Source organism: Oncorhynchus mykiss, chromosome 9 (genome assembly GCF_057628025.1).
Source record: "Oncorhynchus mykiss isolate SJ-2025 chromosome 9, ASM5762802v1, whole genome shotgun sequence".
In the NCBI taxonomy this organism is placed as follows: domain Eukaryota; kingdom Metazoa; phylum Chordata; class Actinopteri; order Salmoniformes; family Salmonidae; genus Oncorhynchus; species Oncorhynchus mykiss.
The window spans coordinates 48,024,899-48,043,672 of NC_143030.1; the positions used below are offsets into that span (position 1 = coordinate 48,024,899).

The 18,774-nt window shown below is 44.4% G+C and overlaps 1 protein-coding gene across 2 annotated transcripts in view; it reads right to left on the minus strand.

Annotated features, from left to right (window-relative positions):
- LOC110532152 (paired box protein Pax-7) overlaps positions 1-18,774 on the minus strand; it is a 67,506-nt gene that overhangs the window by 22,338 nt on the left and 26,394 nt on the right. For both annotated transcript variants that reach the window (XM_021615802.3, XM_021615801.3), the window contains exons 6-8: positions 16,453-16,652; positions 5,216-5,381; positions 4,665-4,864 (exon numbers count right to left, since the gene is read on the minus strand). In XM_021615802.3, the coding sequence (XP_021471477.1) occupies positions 4,665-4,864; positions 5,216-5,381; positions 16,453-16,652 (566 nt within the window). The remainder of the gene's footprint in view (positions 1-4,664; positions 4,865-5,215; positions 5,382-16,452; positions 16,653-18,774) is intronic.

Sequence of the window (18,774 nt, forward strand, 5' to 3'; positions counted from 1 at the left end):
CAGCTTCCAGTAACATTCAATGGATGGCAGCCTCCAGTAACATTCAATGGATGGCAGCCTCCAGTAACATTCAATGAATGGCAGCCTCCAGTAACATTCAATGAATGGCAGCCTCCAGTAACATTCAATGGATGGCAGCCTCCAGTAACATTCAATGAATGGCAGCCTCCAGCACCGTTCAATGGATGGCAGCCTCCAGTAACATTCAATGGATGGCAGCCTCCAGGAACATTCAATGGATGGCAGCCTCCAGTAACATTCAATGAATGGCAGCCTCCAGGAACATTCAATGAATGGCAGCCTCCAGTAACATTCAATGAATGGCAGCCTCCAGTAACATTCAATGAATGGCAGCCTTCAGTAACATTCAATGAATGGCAGCCTTCAGTAACATTCAATGAATGGCAGCCTCCAGGAACATTCAATGATTGGCAGACTCCAGTAACATTCAATGAATGGCAGCCTCCAGTAACATTCAATGAATGGCAGCCTCCAGGAACATTCAATGAATGGCAGCCTCCAGGAACATTCAATGAATGGCAGCCTCCAGTAACATTCAATGATTGGCAGCCTCCAGGAACATTCAATGATTGGCAGCCTCCAGTAACATTCAATGGACACCAAACAAGACAACACCCACAGAGAACAAATGTGTTCAACTCTGGCACAATGCTACTACAGCATATTATCTTCATATCTTCAGTTTGAACTATTTAATCTTGACTAGTAATGACTTGGTCTTGGTCATCTGTCTGAGGTACGCAGTATGCAGATTGCTATTGTCTATAACATGTTATATCGGAATCGGGGAATTAAATAAGCAATAGAATGTGGTTGGAACAGGTTTTTCATGTAGTGCACAAAAGGGAGGGAAAAGAAGGTGCAGCTGGCTTGTGTTTACATCTACAGTACAGTACTTGGCAATTGTAAGTGCTGTTTACTGTTGTTGACAACATAAATGCACTTTATTTAAAGTGCATTTAGAATCGCTACACACTTTGCATTAAAACAATAATAAAATAACATAGAAAGCAAAAAAATGTCAACGCCAGCTACAAAGGTGAGATTTTAAAAGTTATTTAAAAACCTCAATAGTATGCATTTGTACATTAACACCAACCCACTAAAAGAAAGTTGTGTGGGACAGTATTGAATATGTGCAAATACCTGTATCGCTTCAAGACACAATGCTTGTCCTGGTACAAAAATTGGGGGAATAAATATATTGTGGGGCTGATGTTAGTTGCATAAACCACAGTTGGATCAAAGTAAAGCTCTTTCCATTGCAACACCTTCGTCTTGTAACGAGGAAAGGAAATGAACTAACAACCACTTTGGAACAGAAACGTTCCTTTGGGAAAGAAGAAGTTGTAAAGACTGGATTGGCTGAAGAATGCTCCTCTGCTCACATCCCCAATAACACACAACAACAAACTACAACAAAAGCACGGGGGAATAAAATCATTGTATTTACACACACACACACACTTTCACGTGCATTTCCATATATATTCCCGTGCTTTGGCACTGTACGGGCTAATCATACTGGGGAAAGCTGCATCTCCTCCCATATGTTCCTGCCTGCTGTAAAGGAAATATTCTCTCTGCTGTGCGCATATAGAACGCTTTATTAAAGGCATACAGAAGGATTGGGGAAATAGTAGCCCACACTGAGGACAGAGAAACATACTCCACAGAGAGAAAGAGAGAAACGGGAAAAGCATGACATTTTAGGGAGAGAGGGGGGGGGGGGGGGGGGGGGGTTTAAAAGAAAGAGGAGGAATTTCGATTTAGAAAAAAAAAGGGGGGGGGGGCTTCTTCAGCATATGCTATGAGCCTTTCCTGCAGAAAAGGGGGGAGACAGGGAAGGAGAGAAGGTGAGGAGAGGATAGTATTTGTGTCTGCAGGGGCACGGCCAGGGGTTGCTTGCGCAGAGCGCAGTGTGGTGGTCTGGAGGGCTGAACTGTGATAGTCCTGCTGTCAGGGAGGACATTAATTTCTCCCACAATGAGAGGTTGATGGGATTGCCACATGTCACATGGGGACCTGGGCGAAGGGGTAAGAGAGAGAGAAAGACAGCGAGAGAGAGAGAGAGAGAGAGAGAGAGAGAGAGAAGGGAGTTGAGAAGAGCTAGATAGTGCTGCTAAGACTGGAGAAATGTACAACTTTTTCACACACACAAACACACACACACACACAGACACAGACACACACACACACACACACACACACACACACACACACACACACACACACACACACACACACACACACACACACACCTTTACAAAAGCACCCATGTAGAGCAACGTATTAGAATGGATGGGTTGTGATTGTGAATCACTGATCCACCTGCTTTAACAACTCATTTCTCTGTTGCTGACACAACTCCCATTGTTACGGATTTCATGTCTTTTTCTGAGGTGCTGTGAATTAACATCACGTGACTTAAATGTTTCTGTCACTTCAAATGCAAATGAAACACGTCTTCTTAAATTCTTAGAGTAATATTATTCGAAATTAAATTGACAAAATACTAGAGTTCAGTTATTTCCTATTAGAATCAAATTGAATTTAAAAAATCACTTTCAAATGCCTTTGCTAATACATAAACGCATACGTATGCAAAATCAAAGTAAAGGCCCCTCTTAATAGAAAAATCTCTTCTTGCCCATACAGTAGGCTTGGGAACTATAGCGTCGTAATCCCTAATGTAAAACAGGGAAGTCTTGTTATTTTATCTGTTCTACCGGCGAACAAGCAAGGGAGAGAGGGAGTCACGTTAATAATCATAGGGAAAAGCCAACCCATGTCCCTGATATTTATGCAGGTTTGCAGCGCTAAGCATTAGCCTCCCAAAGCCCCACCACTACGATTAACAATCAGAAAACGCTGAGGAACGTGCCTGTTATCCCCCAACTCTCCAGTACAAGAGAAAATCTCTTTTTTGTCACCCAAATCCTTCATTCTTTCTTCTCTTCTCCGCCAAAAAAAAGAGTGGAAGTATTACCAGTTTTCTCAATCTGCTTTGAGAAATATTTCAGGGGGGGGTGGGGGGGGGGTGGCGCTCGCAATAAAATATGTGTGAATGCGGGGGTAATTGCGGACAAATGTGGCATTGAATTAAATTTGAGACTCTTTAAACACCATTTCAATCTTATTTTCTGCTTGTTAGTCAGATCTTGTTGCTCAGGGTGGGCTGGACTGCCCAGTTTTGGTGAGTAATTGCATATAATTTCCTCCTCACCAGTGGTTTGCATCAACATCCGTCCTATTCTCTATTCTGTGGCCGTTAAAATTCAAGCACGATCAGAAATTCTCATTTTCAATGGTTATTGTTCAAGATGCCGTGAGAGGATAAAGTGGACAATTCCTATTTGCATGCCACACGGACGCACACACATACACACGAGCACGCACAACAATGGCATTGCGGACGATAGAGGGGAAAGGAAACATTAAAGGCCTCTGACACCAATTGATGACAGGGGTGTGGCATTCCCTTATCGAGTCCACTGTCCTCTAATAAGAGATGACCAAGAAAAGAAAGACTCTTATGTAAAAACCCGATGGGACCTCCCACAGAAGAGGCAGAGCAGGCTAGTTAACATCAAGTTATCACTTAGAATCTGAGGAAGAAGCTCTATAACATTAAAATGGTATACCTGTCTCATAGAATAATGCCTTGACGTTCAATGCTGAATTCATCTCTATTTTCGGAGTGAAAAATAATTCATGCCTAGGTCATTCACCATGCAATATTCATCTATGGAAGTTTGTCTTGGGTAGCTAAGCCTTATTTTTTTGAATCAGTTACAATGCATTAGGACAGAGCGCTTTGACGGCGACATCTGTTCATTCCGAAAACGATGTCGGTAGACACAGCTCGACAATTGTGTGAAAAGACTAATTAGTTGAATGTGATTACGTCTTTTCTTTTCTAGGATATCTTCGTATTAGTTGTTTCCCTGTAGTGCCTACTGAGTCGAGCGAAGGATTTGTCGAACATGGTTGTGGGTTTCAAGTTCAAACTCTAATTCGTTTAGAATCCACGTGTGTCAAACAATCGTCCTCATTTGATTTGAGGCTCAGGGATGTGGGATGAAATTAATTGTCAAACATTATCATCCAAAATCCCCCTGTAGCAAGAGGATATTGGTATCTTCTGTACTTGACACGTTTACAGTCAAAGCCACGAGAGACCCTCTTAATCAGAGACAAGCCACTGGGTGTTACTCTATCAAAATAGACACTGGGTTTCCGGGGTATGACAAAAACACAACTCTTCTCCTAATTGCAAGAATGCATGTTTTGGACTTATGCAACCAACAATCATAGCATTTGTCAGAGATCCTAATAAACAATAACAATAAACAGTAGGACAAGAAAAGAAAAAAATATCAATCGAGATTCGCTTTCTGGCGCTGTAGCAAGAATAGTCCTTTTCTTTACAGCATAATATTTAGATTTGAATTGAATGGGACGTGGAAAAGTATACTCTCTTCAGAGTGTTTTCTTTATGGGTTGCAGGTACGTTTCTTAGTGCAGAAGACTTGTCCTCACACACCAACGTGACTTGTACACGCACCCACACACACCCTCAGAGCAGTGGAATAACACTGCCACACACCCTGACATGCCACCAGTTGAACCCCAGCACCTACCTGTGGGGAGAGGCCGTTGCTGACGGGGTTCATGTGGTTACTGGGTGCCGAGGGGCTCATGAAGGAGTCGGAGTAGCTGGAGAAGCCATGACGGTTGGACGACAGGCCGTAGGCCGAGCCGCCATCCCCGCCCGACAGCCCTCCCTGGTGCATGGTGGACGGTGGTAATGGCTGAGGGCGGTGAACCGTGCCACTAACGTCTGGGGTTTATACAGAAGGAGGACCAGGGAGAAATCACATTTAAGGTCATGGGTGATGATCCCATACACAGCACCATAGGAATGGCGCTACTGGGTGTTTGTAACAGGTCAAATCAAGTACGTGACTCAGATATCATCTATGCACCATGAGACTGTGATAGCCCACTGACCTAAATCCTAGCCATTAGCTAAAGGAGCTACAGCAACATTCGCCTTCAGGTCTCAGACAAGGTTCAAATACATTAGCATTAGATCACACTAGCACTACTTGGCTAACCAACTTTGATAATGGTACCTCAACACTACATGTTAGGACCATGTGTTCGCAGGTGGTGGTAGAGATGTCTATACCTTGTGATAGTGTGGTTGTAGGGTAACCGGAATCTTGGAGCTGGTAGGTGGGTAGCGTGGGCATGCCGCTGCCTGGGAATCCGCCCGGCAACAGGTGATTGAACGCCGCCAGCTGATTGGCTCCCGCTTGCTTACGCCACCTGGCCCGTCGGTTGCTGAACCACACCTAGAGAGAAAGAGGATTTTCATGAATGAATGAGAGACTGCACGGCAGGAAGGAGGAAAACAAGAAGAGAGAAAAATAGAAAACAAAGACTTAAAAGGGAGGGAGGCAGACCAAGGCAAAGAACCTGCAATTACCTGTTTAACTGTTCATTCAAACTGGTTGACCCAGTGTTATTTTGGGGGTGATAATCGCTATCGTGTCAATCAAACACATTTAAATCTTAATTAACACCATCAGTGTGAGGGCCCCACACACCATGGGCAAAATTACTGCAAAAAAAACTTCAATTAACAGGGGCTTGCTAATGACTAGTTTCAGATGTGCTGGTGTTGGAATACATCAAATACATACATAATGGGACAGCTGGGTTGAAAGGCTGATTCACACCGTGTGCGTCCCAAATGAAATCCATTTTCCCTATAGGGCACTACCTTTGAACAGAAATCTATGGGCCCTGGTCAAAGTAGTGCACTACCTTTGAACATAGATCTGTGGACACTAAAGGGAACAGGGTACCATTTGGGACAAGGCAAAAGTAGAAGAATTTGATTTGAAAATAGGAAATAGGTTTGGGCTTGGGCTTAAGGTTTTGCCGGCATTATACACTGAGTGTACAAAACATTAAGAACTCTCTTTCCATGACGTGGACTGACCAGGTGAATCCAGGTGAAACCTATGATCCCTTATTGATGTCACTTGTTAAATCCACTTCAATCAGTGTAGATGAAAGGGAGGAGACAGGTTAAAGAAGGACTTTTAAGCCTTGAGATAATTAAGACATGGATTGTGTATGTGTGCCATTCAGAGGGTGTATGGGCAAGACAAAAGATTTAAGTGCCTTTGAATGGGTATATGGTAGTAGGGGCCAGGTGCACCGGTTTGTGTCAAGAACTGCAACGCTGCTGGGTTTTTCACCCTGCACAGTTTCCCGTGTGTATCAAGAATGAGGACATCCAGCCGTGTGTATCAAGAATAAGGACATCCAGCCAACTTGACGCAACTGTGGGAAGCATTGGAGTCAACATGGGCCAGCATCCCTGTGGAACGCTTTCGAGTCCATGCCTGACGAATTTGAGGCTGTTCTGGGGGCAAAGGGGGGAGGTGCAACTCAGTATTAGGAAGGTGTTCCTGATAAACAAACGTTGTATGTGTCTTTGAGCGCCTAGTCAACGCTGTCTCAAACTGCGGCCATCAAGACAAAACACAGGTCAGACACTCAAGGCAAACATGAATCTTGTAATGCATCTAAAACGGGCAGTAAGGGATCTTTCCCCTCCCTGACCCACCTATGTGTGTTTAAATAACCAGTTAAAGGCTCCAGTTTGCTACAGCAGGACAATAATCCTGCACCAACAGGAAATGTGAATTATTATGTGGATTATAATTCATTGACATTTTAATAGGGGTTGATCCATTTTTTTGTAAGGGAAAATCAAGTGGAAATTACAGACTTCAGGAGCCTTTTTAAACCTCAAATACACTACAAGTTTTAAATGTCTTGCATTGCGGGAAAGTTATCCTGCAACAGGGTGATCAAATTAAGATCCTAAATTTGTATGTATGTTTCTACATATGCAGTAGGAGACTGTTGGCCTGTGTCATTGATCTATGGCTCTTGGGGCCGATTCATCAGCACTTAATACACTGTCTGTGCAGTTAATCTCCTGTTGTCTCCCAAATGGGCCCGGCCCATTGAGAGGGCCGCTGAAAGAAGGATACAATGGAGGCTTGGCTTGAATGGGCCACAAAGAGGCCTTTTTAAACAGGCTCTCTCTCAGCCCCAGCAACGCTACCTTTCAGCTGGCTCGCATGGATCAACGGATGGATGGCCTAGGACAGGGATGCACATTTGTGCTCCACTGCTCACACACACACACACGCACGCACGCACGCACGCACGCACGCACGCACGCACGCACACACACACACACACACACACACACACACACACACACACACACACACACACACACACACACACACACACACACACACACACACACACACACACACACACACACACACACACACACACACACACACACACACACACACGCGTCCATATGGCTCGGCCAGATCAGGTCTGAAACACAGATGCTTCTCTTGCGTGATTGCTGAATAACATTACTTTGAGAGAATCTTAACTTCAGAGAATGGTGTGTCAAACTCTACACTTACACACCATTCTCCCATAGACATCAATGAATGACTCATTCTCGACAAAAAGTTTAAACTTAATTTAATCCTACAGTATATGCAAAAGTGATAGGCCCAAACTGATATTCCAGGTGCTAACACCCCCCCCCCCCTCCCAGCTTCAGGCTCAGCAGGACTTCGGCCTCACCCACTCCCCCAGCTATAGCTCCCTCAGCCCCCCAGCCCTCCTGTCCCTCTTGTATTGTCAGCCTCCCTCTCCACTCCCATAGGCCCAGATTAAGCAGAATGGTAAATGAAAGAGCAGTGCGTGGCTATAGGCACAAATTACCCATCTTTCAACTCCACAGGACACTAATTGCCGGGTCTTAATTAAACGTGGCCAATAAAAGAGAGAAACCGGGTACAAGTACGGGCCTACACGCAGATGGATAGCCTACACACCACACCCGAACACGCACGATTAGGCACCGACACACACACACACGTGCTCGCACTTACACGCTCACACGCACATGCGCACACACACAATATGAGAATAAAAGTGAGTGAAAGTACACACGCACACACCACCTATACTTTCCCCCGGGCTACCCACTTTCTTCCTCTCCTCACCGACTACATTTGCAGTTTTACATTTGTGCAAATGAAAAACATGCCTTTCAAGTGTAGAATATCATTTGGAGTTCTATTTTCGAAGGGTAGACTCTAATAATTACACGAGGCAGTGTTTGCCCTAGGTGCTAAGAGGGAGAGGAGTGAGCTAAGACACTCTCAGTTCACAAACTTGGCAGCCTTTTCTCTGCTTCACTTCAGAATCACCACCAACGGTGTACAAACGATGTACCAAAGATTCATGACAACTGAATCTCATCCATACAACCGCGTGAGATACTCGTGACAGGTTTTTACGTCCACTCCTTATGAATAAAATCATTACTGAAAGCTCATTGCATGTAACATACCAGTCACATTGTAGGTTTTATTTAGATTTTTCACTGTGTGTGTTTACAGTAAGTCTGCTCTGTGTGAGTGCGGCTGCAGGGCTCAGTGGATTTCCTAAGAGGCTTGCTCTGAGCACCACCAAGGACTTGATACTCTGCTCTGGAATCTGACTGCAATGTCACCTTGGAAGGATTCTCTCTCTCTCTCTCTCTCTCTCTCTCTCGCTCTCTCTCATACTCCCCAGCTCCTCCCCTAAATAAAGACTGTAGTAAATTACCTAGTTTAGCTCACAACAGAGCTAAAAACCATTCTGTTCTATTTTTGTGTGTGTGTGTATACCTGCCTGTGTGAGTGCGTGCCTGTGTGTGTGTGCTTTGTGTGCGTGTGTGCGTGCGTATCTTCTCCAGTTGGGGAGATATCGTCTGGGATTACTGTTGGGCTGGCTGGCGGGGGGAATGACTTGGAGACGGGCACGATGACGAGTAAAACCTGGATAACGTGATTGAATTTCACAGCCAAAAAGTCCAACATAACAGCGACTAAGAGGCATGAAAAAGCCCAACATCAATCTTTTCTCTCTCTTTTGCAGTAGCCTCTTCTCTATCTCTCAGTTTCTCTGTCGCTCTCTCTCTCTTTAGCTCTCTCTCTCTGTCGCTCTCTCTCTCTGTCGCTCTCTCTCTCTTTAGCTCTCTCTCTCTGTCGCTCTCTCTCTGTCGCTCTCTCTCTGTAGCTCTAGGTGGCAGGGTGAGGGCGTCAGAGCGGAGGGGTTTTGGAGAGTAAAGGGCTGAGGTTACATGACATAGGCATCCAGAGGTCAAGCCCTGATAGAGGGCCGCGGGGCCTCTCTCTCTCTCTTTCCACTGGAGATGGAAAGACAGAGATATGCTGTTTTACTGCCCACAGATGGTCCACATGAACCAGGGCACACACATATATCCTCACACACACATGCAGACACACACATGAAGACACACACACATGCTGACGTACACACACATACACAAACTCATACACGCACCCGCGCGCACGCACACACGCACACACGCACACACACACACACACACACACACACACACACATATACTCAGATACACATGTAGACACACACAAACACACACATGCAGACACACACCACACACACACACACACACACACACAACTCGTCCCATTTTTGTAGGGTATTCCCATTCTAAATGTCTTGTTAGAAAAGTATAGGCCTCGATTGCGTCCACAGTTCAAAGGATTCCATACATGGGTTTAATGAGACACCACTCAACAACAGAAGGAGTGACACCAGTAACCTGGCAACGATGGTCACAGATCAGAACAAAAGACCAAGGGAGAGGATTCTCCCAGTTAGCCCCAAACTGATCAGTCTCTCTCTCTCTCTCTCTCTCTCTCCCTCTCCCTCTCCCTCCCTGTATCTCCCTCCCCCCTTGTTCGATCTCTCCGTCTGCTAGCCGGGTTGGCGCTATGCTAATTAAAGTAGCTGGGAGTGTGAATCGGGGAGTCGGGGAGTGGAGGGGCGGATTAGGCCGATAAGTATCAGGAGTAAAGAGAGACTGAAAGAAATTCATTTCAACTCTAATAATAAACCCCTCTGTTTGAACACCAGAGCGGGTACACTGCCACTGCTTCCAACTCCACCGTCGACACAAATCCCATTTGTTCTTTTGTGGCGCACAAAACAAATGACTTGGAGGAGCAGCTTTGACTCTGAATGGTAGCAGCAGGGCAAGTCGCACTACAAGGCTACAAGGCTTCAGGCCTACAGCTCCGTTTTCAGCCAGCTCCACTGCCGAGGTGGTCTAAGCGAGTCAAGGTATCGTGGGATCAAGGTATTATGATATACTTTGACACTGTGTATTGTTGATTTCATGTATTTATGTATGGAATTAATAAGTAATGGAGTGAAGTATGAGTTAGGCTAACACATTTTACATGGAGGTGTAACGTGGAAGGATATGACAATTGTAATCATTGATATACAGTATATTTGATATACAGTATCATTGATATACATTCTCAATTTCCATGTCGCCTGTTAACAGCCACCACTCCAGCCTCACAAACCTGTCACTCCCATTGACAGAAAACATGAGTGTGGTTATGTTGTCAGCAGTGGAACATGTTTCAAGTAAGACAGGTAGCCAAGGCTCAGTCCTAAAGATCTGGTAGTTCTCATCCCTGTCGTTGGGCTAGATACATATCAGTGTCGTTCATTTGTCAGAGGCTGTAAAAGTATTTGTGTGTGTGCGTGTGCGTGTACGTGCGTGCGTGCGTGCGTGCGTGCGTGCGTGTGTGTGTGTGTGTGTGTGTGTGTGTGTGTGTGTGTGTGTGTGTGTGTGTGTGTGTGGAGAGGAATAAGCTATGGTGAGTTGGTTTGATGTAATTAAGGATTGGTGGTGGCTTCTGAAGACAGATGGGCTGTTTCTCTCTCTCTCTCGCTCTCTCTCTCAGTGTGTATGTCTCTCTTTATGAGAACCACATGAAATGAGAAATCTGTTGATGCTGAAGACTCCTCCCCTCTCATAGAAGCCCCCCGCCCCATGACACACACACACCACAGCAGTCCTGTTTCTCACCCTCTCCCAGACATCTGGATACCATGTCAGGCAGGCAGGCAGGCAACAGCTGCACCGGCCAGGTCAACAACTAGGCCATGGTGTGCTGCACAAGCTAAGAGGCTCAGGCCACCTTTGTCTACCCTCTCCTTTGGCTCCCCGGGTACCTGACTCTAGGCCCCCTAGGCCCCTGTCTGCCCTGTCTCTGACACTGTCGAGGGCTAGTGTAAAAAACAGTTACCCCAGAAGCACCAGGTGTCTGATTCCTTCATAACAGCCCCTCTCAGTGGTGCCCTGAAAGGAGCCATTTTTAACACGCACCGAGTCATTACTGGGAGTCAATGGAGCTCAGCTTCTGGTCCCGTTAATCATCTCCCATGAACCGCTTTACTTCACTAATTCTAATTGGCACATTTGGTGTCAGAAGTGGGATCCCAATTTGTACATCCAATTAGTTTCCAAGACATACAGTAAAGTACTAACTCAGGTGGGACCTTCTTCTTCAGTCTGTTGTGGATGGAGGACTGAAAGCCCTTTGTTACCGTAGAGAACCCACCCTGGAAGGGGAGTATGCTGTTATATTTGGCAGAGATGTGTTTTAACTTGGGGTCCGGTCAGTAGTTGACTGATGCCTCTTGCATGGTCAGTTGTATATTCAAGGGTGATGGAAAATAGTACAGAAACGTGGAAGACACTGTCCTGGGTATACCAATAATTGACTTCAGCTCAATGTGGACAAGACTTAGAAATATGACATTTGTGTCTCACCCTCATCCATCCATCCATCCACCCAGCCTCCCATCCATCCATTAACCCACACATCCATCCATCCATCCATCCCTCCATCCATCCTCGCAATAAGACATCTGACAAAGGAACAATTTGTCAATCTTTGGAATTACTTTGTCCAGTGGCCAAACTGTGAACTACATTTGTCCACAATAACTGGTGTGAGCATTACACAAGCACACCATCTTTTTTTTAAATGTTATTTTCATGTCCTGGACATTTTTTTTCAGTGACCTTTTCAAAAATGGAATTTGGACTGACCTTTTCGAGCTTTTTTCAAAGCCTCCCAGAATTAGATTATAAGGAAAGTCGCCTAACGAAATTACTGCCACAATTCAGATACCTCAGGCTTTCACATGACATAATTTAGCCACATTATTGACAACAAAAAAAAAGAAAAATGTCCCTTTTAGTCATGTTTTTACTTGAATCAGTCAGTGAGCTATAAATATGTATAATGGCCTAATTCCCCCGTGGGGGTTGTGCTAAGAGAATGGGACATTGAGCTGACCTACTAACATGGCTGAAAGCTAAACAGAGCCTCTGATATGGACTGCCAACAACAACCACATCACATGATCCGTGGAGGACCAATCCCACTGTCCCAATGATGTTTGCTTTTGAGACAGGAAAAATATGACACCAAATGCTGTTCAGTACGGAAGTCCAGAGAGGATCACCTCATGATAAAAGTTGTTTTTGTCGAGATCACAAGATAAGCTCCATAAATAAGAGTGGGTGCATTGATGATGATAGACCAGAGACGATAGATCAGCGCATCCGTTTGCATTTTGATCAGTGATTAACCCAGGCAGAAACTGCATTCCGTCTGTCAGTTATAGATGGCTTCCAGTTTTGTCTCCAATACAATTTTAAAGACAGGTAAAAGTATGGTTACACTACTATTTTAAACGGATGGAATGTGGAACGTTCCGTGCAAGAAGAGTTAACATTGACATCTCTTGTTGCAGGCTACCAACGAAGGTTTGCCAAAGTTCACCAGGCTATCACCAGACTATAGTATTTCAATCTCTTGAATAGTTTTAACAGGGAGGCTGGGTCTGTCGATAGCAGCTGAAACACAGTCGCAAACCATAATTAACAAGTAGTGCAGAAAAATAAAACTAGTAAAAACAGCTGAAGTGGGTCACATGTTGAAGTAGCTAATTACTCCAACATGTAGGCTACAGTCTATTTGTCACTTCAGCCACAAATGGTGGGCAAAATCTTGTGGTGCTTATTGGTTTATTCGGATCGCCATGAGCTTTTGTCGAAGCAGCACGACAAGTAAGAAAACACTAATCGGTGGTGTAAAGTGCTTAAGTAAAAATACTTTAAAGTACTACTTGAGTTGTTTTTTTTTTGGGGGGGGGGGGGTATCTGTACTTGACTTTACTATTTATATTTTTGACAACTTTTACTTTTACTTCACTTACATTCCTAATGAAAATTGTGTACTTTTTACTCCATACATTTTCCCTGACACCCAAATGTTCTTGTTACATTTTGAATGCTTAGAAGGACAGGAAAATGGTCCAATTCATGCAATTATCAAGAGAACATACCTGGTCATCCCTACTGCCCCTGATCTGGCAGACTCACCAAACACACGTTTCGTTTGTAAATGATGTCTGAGTGTTGGAATGTGCCCCTGGCTGCCCGTAAATAAAATAAAATAATTAAAATGGTGTCGTCTGGTCTGCTTAATATAAGGAATTTGAAATTTTACTTTTGATATGTAAGTATATTTTAGCAATTACATTTACTTTTGATAATATAGTCAATTTAAAACAAAATACTTTTAGACTTTTTACTCAAGTAGTATTTTACTGAGTGTCAGTCATTTTCTATTAAGGTATCTTTGCTTTTCCTCCAAGTATGAGAATAAGGTACTTTTTCCACCACTGACACTGATATACTGATAGACAAGGACAGTCACACTCATTTTAAATACAACAATATACAAACAATATAACTAATTTAACTAATAATGTACGTGTAGATTGTGTGTGTTAGAGTGTGATAGAGTTTGTATGTGTGTGCGTGGGTTTGTGTGTGTCATTTCAGTCCCCATTGTGCCATGAGATGTTGTTTTATCCATTTTGTAAATGTAATTTTGCATTCTGCTTGAGTAATTGGAGATTGGAGTTCCATGCAATCATAGCTCTGTATAATACTGTGCGTTGCAGTGAATTCGTTTTGGACTTGGGGACTGTGAAGAGACCTCTTGTGGCATGTCTTGTGGGTATGTATGGGATGTTATCTCAATGACATTCAATTTAGCATCGAAATAAAGGCGCAAGTTTAAGTATGTTCCACCTGAGCGAGTCTGACCACAAGTCAGAGTCCACTATGATGACACACCAAATGTGTTTGATGGATCCATTTAGTTTTCTTCTAATGACTCTTAAGGGGAAAGTAATCCAAAAGTAACTGAAAGTAATCAGATTCGTTGCTGAGTTTGGGTAATCCAGAAGTTACATTACGAATAAACATTTTGGACAGGTAACTTGTAACATATTACATTTAGAAAGTAACCTACCCAACACTGCTTATCTCCAACTGCAGCACAGTGTGCTACCATGTACAACGGGAATGAGGTGTCTAAAAACATGCGTTGTTTACGAGTGTTCGCATTGGATGGTGAGAGACAAAGACTATCTTGTCATGTCGCAGTAGACTGGAGGTCCTGAAGTGAAACACTGGTTGCAGGGAGGGGTGAGAAAAGAGTGAGGACAGGACTGACGGCTAAAGGGAAGACACTCCTGGTCCATTCTTTTTCCTCTTCTTCTTCTTCTTCTTTTTTTTCTTAAAACAAGCCCTTGATTGATTCATGTTTCTGGTGGTGGACTAGGGGCTCCCGAGAGAGGGTGAGAGATCCTCTCTAATATGCAGCGAATTTTACAAGGAGCGGTGGGCTTGAAAGTGGTGGGAAGAAACGATCCCAGCCAAGAGTATAAGGAGTGAGAAATCCATCAGGAATGCAACCCCAACTTGTCTCCCCCAAGCCCCCTTCTCACTCGGACCCAACAGCTGTTGCTATAACTCCACTGTATTTTCCCTTCAGTGTTACTTAGAGAAGGAAAAATGAACGTACAGAGAACAGAGGAGGTGTCAAAACTGTACTTAAGTGCGAAGAAAGAACTGCTCTCTGGCCGGCTTAGAACAGCTGAAGTCTTACGAGACCCTTTACGTATGTCGGAATGAAAAAATTGGACGCATTTGATAAATACGAAACGGTGTGCGAAAACAATAGGCTTGAAAATATGTGGACGTGCGAGAAGAACGAGGATGGTGCCAGAAAATGCCAAAAGCTGTGGCAATCCTGGCTGAGAATCCCCCAACTCTACTGAGAAGGGCATAGCTGCTGTTGTGGATATCCACGGGATGCAGCCGACGACAACTGGGTGCCAAAGAAAGCCAACAAACACTATAAAAACACCATTGACTACTAAAAACCTTAAACCCTCCATAAACATTCAGCATTTAGCATGGTGCATAGGCCCACTCCACAGGCTAGTCATACAGTAATATCAGTAATAGCTTTAGTTCCAAGACATATGAAAAGCAAACGGTTTCCCAAATTGAAATTGAAGAAATGTTCTATTAATTTTACAGCCCCCCCCTCCCCCCAACCCAATTAAAGAAGGAAGGCCACAATGATGAAACATTCCCCCCTAAAATTGGCACAAGCACAGCTATTTTGCATTCCGTACCCCTGCATTACAGTAGACCTGATGACATTGTGTTGTGCTCTCAGACATCTCCCCTTATGTCTGACTCTCACACTGAAAACCATACTCACTCCCTACAGAGAGGACTAATCCTATAGGGTATCGTCATCCACGCTGTGCTCTCTCTCTCTCAAGTGTTGAGGAGTAGGTGCTGGCTCTGACACACTCTTCTGTTGTTCTTGACCCATAGAATCTCAGACAAGAAAGTACCACATGTGGGACTTCTGAGCTTGTGATTAGTACTAGTATAGAGGTGTGTTGAATGTGTGTGTGTGTGTGTGTGTGTGTGTGTGTGTGTGTGTGTGTGTGTGTGTGTGTGTGTGTGTGTGTGTGTGTGTGTGTGTGTGTGGATGTTTAACTATTCTTGTGGGGACAAGAAGTCCCCACAAGAATAGTAAACAAACAAAAATTTGACCAACTGGGGACATTTTGTTAGTCCTCGCAAGTTCAAATGCTAATTTTAAATTAAGGTTAGAATTAGTGATAGAAATAGGTTTAGGGTTAGGAGCTAGGATTAGGGTTAAGGTTAGGTTTTTGGGTTAAGGTTAGGGTTAGAGTTAAGGTTATTGTAAGAGTACGGGTTAGGGTTAGGTTTAGAGTTAGGGGTAGGGAAAATAGGATTTTGAAAGGGACTGAATTGTGTGTCCCCACAAGTTTAGCTGTACAAGACTGTGTGAGTGTGAGTGTGTGTGTGTGTGTGTGTGTGTGTGTGTGTGTGTGTGTGTGTGTGTGTGTGTGTGTGTGTGTGTGTGTGTGTGTGTGTGCGTGCGTGCGTGCGCGCGTGCGCGTGCTTCGTGAGCAACTGGAGGAGCTGGAGAAGGCTTTTGAGAGGACACACTACCCGGACGTGTTGGTGTGCGTGCATGCATCTACAGCATGTCCTACCTGTACACGGGCCTCTGTGAGCTTGGTCCTCTGGGCCAGCTCTTCTCTGGTGTAGATGTCGGGATAGTGTGTCCTCTCAAAGGCCTTCTCCAGCTCCTCCAGCTGTTCGGCCGTGAAAGTGGTGCGACTGCGCCTCTGTTTCCTCTTCAGGGGAAGGTCCGGCTCCGACTCCACATCTGAGCCTTCGTCCATACGGCTACCTGCATCGGGGACAGAGACAGACAGTTGGTCTTCCTGTGTAATTCAGTCGACTGATGGACACCGTACCATACTGTTGAAGTGTAATGCAGTTCAGCAGTCAAAAAGTATTCTTTATGTTGCTTATAACACATTTATGGCAGTACCACTCCATTGAACATGTATACAATGCCCCGTTTAATGTATACAATGCCCCGTTTACATCATTGCACCTCCCATTTCATACAACGAAGCAAACCTCTAATTAACCATTATAGCAGGTGGCGTATCAAGGTTGTGAAAGCATTACGACAACTTACGATGGCGAAAATGTATTCAAATGTACATAGTTTGAGAATCACCATATATGAATTTCAAGTACTCTATATATATATATATATATATATATATATATATAATATGTCTACCGAAATATTACATTCAAATTGACATTTAGGTAATTTAGCAGACAAGCTTATCCAGACCGACTTGCAATCAGTGCGTTCAGGTATGTGAAACAACCACCTATCACAATCAAGTAAAACCTTCAAAAGACAATTAAAACGTTCCTTAAATTAGCAGTTTTCTACCGTTTGAAGTTGACATTTTAGTCATTCAGCAGACTCTCTTATCCAGAGCAATGTCAATGCATTCAACTTAAGTGGGTAAATCAACCACATATCACAGTCCTTCCAAGTGAAACCTTCTTTAAATGAGCCGCTATCTGCAAAACCAGGGCTAGCAGTGAAAAAGACAAGCGTGGGTTTGAGTGCAAGAAAGACGTGTTGGTAACAACCATGGAGAGATGTTGTTCACCGAGGGAGGCAGTGGTTGATACACGGGGAGGATGGCTGTGTCCTCCAGTGACATGCCCTCCTATGGCTCCTCTAAAGGGAATACGACTGTATTTTCTTCACTGTGTGGTTATTTATATGAGAGCCTTTTCTGTCAACACAATCCGGCATCAGTACACAGAATGCCCTGGGGCGGGTAGCTCAGATTGGAGGGGGGCGCTAATCTCTCCAGACCACCTTGGCGATCCGTGTAGCACTATTCTTCCACCATGGCCTGGGGCGCAACGCGACAACAAACTGGCAGTGTGTAAATATTGCCAATATATTATTGTGTGGCGGGGATTGAATGAAATCAGTGCCACACAATATACAATATACCCATGCTGGTGTTTTAAAATAACCACAGTGACAGATTATCGGGTAAGTACAGCCATCGGTTTTAATTACGGTTCGTGGTTGGCGTTGTGCTGGGGTAGAGCATGCAAAGGATAAACTGCGAAGATGCGACGCCATTGTTTCTAATGAAATGTGTAAATCGGGGTGCAAATAGAGCAAGTGGCTACTGGTAATGTGATGCCGTGTGCATAGAATGACATACATCATTTAATAGGATCTCTGTGGCCGTATGTACTGTACGTACACCAGGGACAGCATGAGACTTCACAGTGGTGAGGTTCCATACAGTCCCTTGTTTGTGACATATTTGTTACGAACAGGCTGTTTGAAATTAAATGTAGGCCATTTCACCAAACACATTCATTCAGGTTGGCCAGTTGGACATTGAATGTCGACACACTACTCAAGACACTGTGCTGCTATCAAACCATAATAATAATAATAATGAATTTTTTTACCTGTATCAAAAACACTCATGTTCGAAGTGGACACAGTGTACACTTGAGTACACATTGACAGTCAGGTCTGTCCGTCGCCCAGCCCTTGCGGACAGCAGAGAGGGTCGACGAGGGAACCCTCTTTCTCATTTCCCTGGGTGTTTAAGGCTATATATATTTATTGACAGTGTTTGGGGGCAGTGAGTGTGCATGAGAGCTGATCCTTCTCCAAATGGCCCTCCACACCCCCGGCCGCCTGAAGAGGCTCAGCTCTCCAGACACAGGGCCCTAATCCTCCCCATTGCTTCTCCCTGCATTTAAGCCATTCCACATTAGGGATGGCTGCACAGCCGCCTCTCGCTGCTCTCATAGATATGCATGGAGCTAGGGATGGAGGAAGGAGAGGGGGGAAAGAGGAGGTTAGGAGAGGAGAGGGGAGATGAGAAGCAGAGCCTGCCCGGGGAGGAGGGGAGATAGAGGAGGAGGGGTAGAGGGGAGGGGGAAAAGAGGGGTGCAGG